The following is an 8,550-nucleotide window of genomic DNA, read 5'->3' on the forward strand; positions in this document are numbered from 1 at the left end:
CTGCTGGTGCCAGAATAGTCAACAGCTCTGGGGTGGCTTGTCCAGGCCAAGTGCATTGCACAGGCAGAATGCTCCAAGTGGCTCCTTCATTCTGACCCTTCTGGGCTTGTTCTAGGGAATATGCAGGTTTTGTTTTTGAGGGGAGGGCTCAGATGGGTTTCAGCTTGAGGATGTTTGTTGGGCACCTGAACCAGTGCAGTAATTTGGCTCACTTCTTAATAGCTGGAATGTCAAATTTCACCATATGCATAGTCTGCATTGGTGCTAGCACACACTCTACAGGACAGCAAACCCAAGTAACTTGTTTGACAGGTCCTCTTGTCACCAGGAATGTTGACGAGACCCTACCCTTGCTCCTGTCAGAGCTGTATGATGCATCATTCCAGCACAACCTAGCAAGATGTGGTGTAATGGCTTGTTTAATCCAGCAGTATGAGTTCAAAGAAATGGGGGCTAGTAGGGAACAAAACATGACAGTCGTGTAATGCAAGTGTTGGGGGCAAGAGGAAACCATCATGACGTATCTCTCATTGATGCAATGAGAATAATTTATTGGTTTTTGTCTATTAACTTTTTAAAAGTTTTAAATAAAATAACTGGTCTGTCTTTCTCGTTTCTTCAGTTGAACAGCTGTATGAGTGTAAATCAGGTAGAACACATGGCTGGAGAGCTTTACAGGGACTGCCAGGGGAGCAGCCTCTGCATCCCACATTGCCTCGGAGGGGGATTTAATTACCAGCTTTGACCTTTTAACTCCAAATAGCTGAAACATAAACCTGAGACAGTAGCTTAGCTCAGAGGTATTGCTCATCACCCCCAGAAACACGTGCAAGAACTGCCATTTACAGAGGGGCTGTGGATGCTGGCACACTGGGAGTGACAGAGCTGTGTCCCGTCCTACTGGGTGGAACAGGAGCAGTGACACAAGCAAGTAAGTGGACTATTCTGTGCAGTTTTATTTGTGTGTGTGTGTACACAGCCTCTCCCACACCTGCCCTTCTACACCCCAGTAACAAGTTCCTGCAGACAGCCAGAGGCCACCCTCCTCCTCTTTGCACAGGTACAGAAATTAACATCTTCAGTTGCACTTAAGGGCAGGGGGAGGGAAGTATGAAATCTAAAATTAAGAACATAATTTCACAGTATTCTGACTTCCTGTCTCAAACATTTTAAGACTATTTGAGTTTTAAGTAGCATAATCCTATGGTGGTGTGCACACACCCAAACAATGCATGGAGTTGTGTAAGGACCAAGTAATGACTGGCTGTGGTATCACAGCCCAGCTGCTTGCACTGCGCCCCACACTAAACACAGCGTGATGTGTGTAATTGTTTATTTCCTAATAGAAAGTGGGGTAATTTTACTATAACATTGTGGCTAAGTAAAAACCAAACCCCACAACTAATCTTTTGCACCTTTAAAAGTGAGCTTTTGGCCAAGAGAAACAACTCAAGCACTGTCAATCTATCTGATTTCAAGTGTTGCCACAGGCTCAGTGTGGAAGAGCACAATTATGAATAAGCAAATTGCTACATAGATGGCTATTTATTTATTTTAATAGCTGAAGTAGGTATTGTTAGAAAAATGACCTCTTAAGATGCAGTACAACTGGACTAAATGCGCATTAGATAAGACAGGTAAAAAAAATACTCTCTTGACCAAACCAAACCAAAATTACAAAGTGAAAGGCGGAGGGGGTTGTGTCTGTCTGCATGTACATACCAGTAATACACATATTTAAATATTAAAAGAAATCAAAACATAATACAGGTAAAAGGGAAGAAGTACAAGTGTTTGTATCCATCTCTGCAGCAAGCTTGTCAAAAGGGCAATGGCTGGAGAAGGGCCAGGGTAGATGACAGCAGCTGTGGCCCTTCACCCCAGGAATTTGGCTTTCACAGGGGATCAGGCAATTGACTCATTATCTGAATCATTTCTCCAGAATGACAAAAACATCATTTCCATTAAATTACTAAAAAAAGATAAAATAAAAATCCCCAAACCCAGTAGGAATTTGTAACCTATAGAAGTTGTTTGTGGCCACAGAGCCTACTGCAGTGAAAAAACAGACTGAAAAGAACCGTGGGGAAGAGTCAGTTGATGATGATGTCCCTTGTAGTGCAGCAAGACATGGTTGTGGGGTTCTTAAAATGTCTCTTAAAGAATGACATCCACCACACCCCCTCCCACCCCAGTTCCGTGTCAGGCATCTCACTGACCAGCTGTGTCAAGTAGCTCGCTCTAATGCCCAGCTCTCTGGAAATGGGCTTCGTTATAAAGGAAAAGAGCTTTTAAAAAATCTTTTAAAGAATAATTTCTAAAACAGGAATGCTCTCCCCCAGTGGAGAGCTGTTGCACCAAATAATCCAACTGAGACACATTAAAACATGTTTTGTTCAGAAAGCCCAGAAGGAAAACTACTTTACGTGCCCATAGTAAGTGGATGCCACTTTTTTTTTAAACTTCTAAAAGAACGAAAGTGTAATTAAAAAAATATGTTACAAAAGGCACTATTAAGCTTGCAGGAGTGTTAAGTGCAGTTCTGTAGGTCTGTACCAAATCACAACCCTCCTGCCGGGTGCACCCTTGTGTCCGTGTGGCAGTGTTCGCACCAGCATCGCACTGCCCGAGCTCTGGACTCACATCCTCACGTCCAGCCTCAGCCTTGGGGTGGTTGGGGCTCAGCCCCTCTGTGCTGCCCCATTCTGTCTCTTTGGTGCTACCCCTGGCTTAACAGCCACCAAGGCGGGTCCGTGCCTCCCACCACTTACCATGCAGCACCAATGACTCCAAACCCATCCCTTTTACCAGCACTGCCTTGGCAGACTTCACTTTTCTGATCAGATTTAAATTGTAACAATAGGATTTTTTCCTTTACCTTGAGCTGTCAACACTAGAGCTCTCTGTTTCAAGCAACGTTACAACCATTAAGCTTGATAATGGATATTGTCTTCAGTTCTGAAAAGCATTTGTCAGTCTTGGTACTGCACTGTCGCAACAAGTCAGTCTCATAGAAGGCTAAAGAATAGAATTATTGACTGCTGTAACAAAAATAATTGATTACCACATCAAGCCTGGAGCCATCCTAAAAGCTTGGATTTCAATAAAAATATTTTTAGTCCTTATTCCTATCTCTCTTTACAGTTGGGAAGTAAGTTATGGGCCACTGGCCACCACCCCAAGACAGGACAAACTAGACCATTACAGTATCTTGCTGGTAAATTTGCTGTAATTATTGCTGATGTGCTTTTGTGTAACAGCTATTAAAACCTGCTAATGTTAGAAGCTTCTGTGGGAAAAAGAACCAGCTAATCTTTGTATTTATTTGTTTTTCTAATCTTCAAGCTAAGATGTAAAGGTATACCAGTGATCTGTAGTGCCTGTTGCCAAAGCACTTGGTGTATCACGGTGGTTTTAACAGCTTCAGAACAAGCAAAGACTCCACATTTCTGCATAAAGTCGTGCATAGCTACACCCCGTCTATAGAAGCGTGTGTGTGTGTGTGTGTGTGTGTCCCCCCAACTGTCTAGACTAAACTGCTGGCTGTGAACACTTACTTACTGTTTGTTCGTGCACAGGGTTTCATATCCCTACTCAGCACTGGAATGTTGTCATTTTGTTACTCAGGCTTTGCTTTAGGCTTTTGTCTTTGAGCATCCCCCTGCAAGTGGAAGAACATTTCACTTCTTGCCCTCACTTTGCTCTCCTATGATGTGTGTTCACTGGGGCTGTGCCTCCCCCAGCTCAGCCCAGCCCAGCAGCAGCTCTGCAGCCAAGGGCCGATGGGTTCATTTCTAGGTGAAGGTTTGGGCACTGCTTCACTGGCAACAAGGGTTAATTCACAGCTACTGGACAAGTGCACTGTCACTACTCGCGCATCACCAGTAATCTATCTCCTATATGGCATAAAGACATAGATTCTTCTTTTTTTTTTTTTTAACATACAGTTGTCCTCAATTGAGGAAAAATAAATAGCCAAGTACAAACCTCATGTCACTTTAGTAACATTGTAGTATTTCCTCCACTCTAACAAAGAAAATATAACTGAAGTCCCGGGAAGATGAGTTGTGTTTTAGTGGGCAGGAGGCTCTGAAAAGTAGCGCAGCTTCAGCAGAGCGTGGTTGACACAAGCTGGACTGTAGCGCCCAGGACTCCCGGGGTCTGGAGAGAATGAGGCCACATTGCTGTATTTTCCCGGACTTCCTGTTACAGGACTATTTCTTCCTGAATTGGGATACACAAAAGCACCTGGAAGGCCAGTAGCGACCGCCTGGGACTTGAATCTTGCCTTCAGTGCTGGACTTGGCCAACTGAAAGAAACACAAAGTCATTTTGTTACGAAAACTGCTGGAAGTAGAGCAGCACCTGTACTTGGCATCACTTGTAGATCTTAGAAATAAGGCACCAGCAGAAACAAATCGTAACTGGCCAGACAGGTCTGAGAAGGAACAGCACCAGCACAACAGATTACATGCAGACACGCTGCCTCATCAGTAAGAGGTCATCTGCTCCAGAATGGCCGTCAGGACAAGAGATGGTGCCCGTGAAGCACATGGGCAGCTCTAGCCCAATGCCTCCTTAGGAAAGGGCACCCAGCTCGAAGCCAACCTGATCTCAGTCAGTGCCACAGCGGCTGCTGGGGCTGAGTGCAATTTCCCCACCGCCTCCCAAAACCAATGTGTGTGTGGGCGCCACAGGAGTTGTACCACTTTTACCTATAGTGTCAGATTTTTTCGTAACTCAATGAGAATTAGAGTCTACAGTTTCACTGAAAGCAGAGCAAACTATTTCCTTTGTTAAATTAAACCCCCTTCTCTTTAAAAACCTTTCCTTTTCCTCTGAATTCTATCCTAAGCAAGGCAGAATGGCCAAAGGCTGATTCCAACATCTGTTCTTTCTATGTGAGGCAATTTCTTCAGCTGAGTCACTACAGAAAACATGGGGTAACCCAAAGATATTTTAAAAGGTTTTTTGAAAACTAATAAATAAGCCTCAACCCACCACCCCCAGCACTGGAAGACAGAGGCCTGCACAGGGAGTACTTCACACCTTTCGAAAGCAGTTTTCTGACAGACCTACTGCTATGCGTGCTGTTTGGTCTGATCTTTGCTGCCAAAATCCTACACGCCTAAAGAGAAAGTGATCCAGTGATCCATTACTTTGCTTTTGGCAGGGGTAGCACTGCAGAATTAAGGAAGCTGGCAGAGCACTGTCAAATAATTACAGTAATTGTTTTTACTTGTGCAGTAGAACAGTGATTACATCTAAAAATCTCCTGTTCAATTTCAGCTCTTTAGAAGAACACCCTGGACCTTTCAGCCAGTGGAGTAAGAATGAAAAGAAACCTGACTATTAGCCTATTTCTTTCAAAAAATTAATCACAAAAATCAGGGGACAAGAGAATTTGCCTTTGAGAAGTGGTACAAGGACACCGCATCAACCAGTGTCTGTCACAGTGGAAATAAATCTTCACGTTACTACAATTACCAAAAGAAGACACTTACAGGAAAATTGTCCCTTTGAGTCCCCAAAAGCAACAGCATTCAAAGTAAAACATATGTACAGTGTAACATGCATTCAGCTGTCCCAACAAATGCTTCTATTCTTTGCGTAGCAAAACATGACGCACTCTAAAAGCTTAACACACGCCATCGTTCACACTCGCAATTCCTTTGGCCTGGGGTAACAGAGGGTAAATAGAGGTAAAAATAAAACCAGTAATAAAAAGATGCCTGCAGATATTAAACATTGCTCTGCACACGCCGAGTGCCTCCCGGCAACACAACACTCTTGCCCTGCATCCACAACAGGGGTGAATTACCAACTGACATTACAACTACCATTAAGACCAATGAAGGACCCAAGTACTAAGTAATTAATCAGCAAACACATTTGACTTGTATAGGTGTGATGAAGTTATCTGAAGTGCAGGGTAATGGAAGGAATTTGACTGCAGCACCAATAAACTTCCCTTGTTAACAGATACCAGCCAAAAAGGCTTGGTGATTCCTTTCAGAAACACACTAACAGTTAATATAGTTGAATATTTTAAACCAGGTTTTTGTGAGCGACAAGGCCTGGAATTCCAGCTATTCCAGCTGTTCTGCAGCTGACCTGCTAAAAAGTTCATTTCAACTCTTCAGAAGTACCTTTGCCTGTCAGATGAAGAGTACGACTGCACCGCGTGTTTCCATTTGTAAACTGTCGGGTACTTCTGTGGATCAACCTCCACTGCTTCTACCGCAGCGAAGACATCACTGTCCAGCTTCGAGGGCTGCTCCCTGGAATATAAACAGAACTAGGTGAAGAGAGAACCATGTACTTGTTCAGGCAATAGAACATCCCAATCCCACATTTCTTTCTGATACAAGCACACATATCGCCCATGCTCTCTGTGAAGTTTCTCTATGAATTCTCCAGCAGGCCCCCACACAAATGACTGTCCATTCTTACACAGTAGTCCCAGAAAATAAAACTTGAAAATTTAATCTGAGGACATCCCAAGAGATTAGTAAACACTCTGTTAATCCAGGTCAGGCTCATCCTGAAGTCACAAGTCTGTCAGATGAATGGTAAAGAGCAAAGTTAACTAAAACTGACTTGAAACAAAGACTTCCCTTCCTCTTCCCTCCTGTTTTAGATACAGAATTCCAGTTGCAAGGGAACTGCACAACTCTGTACAAGCATTGAAGCACTTTAGGAGGATCATTCAAGGCTGACTGCAACTAGAGTTACATTACCTCAGCTGGGCTGTCAGTGGTATTATAAAAAGCATCTTGTTTTGCATACATAATAACCATAAATACATAATAACTAAAGGGCAAATAAGTGTTGAACAGACAATTCTTACCCAAGCAGGAATATCTTCTTAGAATTGTCATTTGTGGGTGAAGACTTCAAAAGAAATTTCTGGGAAGAAAGTTCTTGACGTTGTGCCTCTTTAGCCTGAATTCCAGATTCCCTGGATAGTCTCTCCTTTTCTAATGGTATTTTGTGTTCTGTCCTTAACTTGGTCTCTCCAGGTTTGCCTGTAACGCTTGGCTCAGACGAACTTGCCAGCGAAACTGCATAGCAGGCCTTATCCAGATGGTCCTTGGATATTCTCATCTGACTTGTTCCTTCAGCCAGAATTCTCTCATTCTGAGTTTTTTCAGTGATTTTATTGGATTCTCTGGCATCCCCTTGTTCTTGGAATGACAGGCTTTCAAATTCCGACATCAAATTGCAAACAGGTGCTACAAGGCATTCCCCATCATGTAAATGCTTTCTGTCACTAATGATCCTTTCGCTGGACACAGGATTACAAAACCCATTTTTGCTGGAAGAAGCTGCATTTTCATAGTGCCTGGGGTGAGGTGATGTTTCTATGATGTTTACTGTATGCCCCATGGACAAGATGTTACACTCGGCATCTCCGATGGCGTCAATGCTGGGTTCTTTGGACATGAGAGGCTGGCTGATATTCCGTGCTGCATTTTGCCTGTTCTTAATTTCTTCTAGGCTCATGTCATCATCATCATCATCCAAAAATGCTCCAACAGAAATAGAATTGCAGCACTTTTTACTCCTGCCTGCAAACAATTTTAATAAGAGCAACACATAAAAAGACTTTCAACAGAGCGCAATCTTTATGCCTTATTCTAATGATCAGAAGCCCTCTCGACTTGTATTTATGCAACAGCATAAACCGACCCAACTAAAGTTACAAATGTAAAATGACAACATTATGGCTGTACCTTTTTTGCAAATAACCTTTTATATCCCAGTCGCTTGAGAGCTGTATTTCCTACACTCCCCACTTCAGTCTTAACCAGTAACAAAGGATAAAGTCAGGATAAAGCAGAATAGGGTAGGAAAATGTTGCTCATATGGAATAGCTTAAGTTTTCATCTCTTCCAAAGCACAAACACCTATGACTAGTCCAACGACTATTCTTCAGGGTGTCAGGCCCAGTTTATCCCAGTACCACAGCCCCTCTGGATCCATAATCCCACAGGAGAGGAGGAGGAAGCAGCACAAAGGTTTGGGACCAATGCGCACCTCCCATAAACACATGGCAAACAGCGGTCTGAGAAGGTATTAAAGCTTTCCCGAGTTGTTCTTTCACCCTCAACTGTAAAGAATTATTCTTTTATTTTAAAAAGTTATTTATTCTGTATCTGTAGATTACAAAATTTTGTACTCCAAAATAAATTCCCAAATGCTCCAAGTAAAAACATACTGAAGGATAAAGGTTTCCTTACAGGAATTTCATCTGGGAGCTACGATCAAACATAAGTACTTTGCAGGACAGATAAGGAATATCTAATGAGGTCTGCTCCAATTTTCCTACGCCCGCAGAGCTGGTAGCTACTTTGTCAATGCTATAATCAGACTGTTTGCGTAACAGATTAATAACAGCAACCACAACAGGTGAATACTACTTCCCCTGGGCACTGAGCTTTTCTCTCCCTCTTCTCCCTAGGTACAAACTGTTGTTTGTAGGCTTTGACCTTTTCTTACCAGAAGGGTGTGGAGTTTTATATCTATTGCAGGTTTCATTTTCCCCTG

At 42.9% G+C, this 8,550-nt stretch overlaps 1 protein-coding gene across 1 annotated transcript in view; it reads right to left on the reverse strand.

Annotated features, from left to right (window-relative positions):
• Positions 1 to 4,072: 4,072 nt before the first annotated feature.
• Positions 4,073 to 8,550, reverse strand: part of ANKLE2 (ankyrin repeat and LEM domain containing 2) — a 12,625-nt gene continuing 8,147 nt past the window's right edge. The window contains 4 exon segments of the mRNA XM_010011054.1: positions 4,073 to 4,310; positions 6,150 to 6,281; positions 6,851 to 7,571; positions 8,503 to 8,550. The exon segment at positions 8,503 to 8,550 is cut by the window's right edge and continues 19 nt beyond it. Coding sequence (XP_010009356.1) covers positions 4,073 to 4,310; positions 6,150 to 6,281; positions 6,851 to 7,571; positions 8,503 to 8,550 — 1,139 coding nt within the window.

Source organism: Nestor notabilis, unplaced genomic scaffold (assembly GCF_000696875.1).
Source record: "Nestor notabilis isolate BGI_N333 unplaced genomic scaffold, ASM69687v1 scaffold36413, whole genome shotgun sequence".
In the NCBI taxonomy this organism is placed as follows: domain Eukaryota; kingdom Metazoa; phylum Chordata; class Aves; order Psittaciformes; family Psittacidae; genus Nestor; species Nestor notabilis.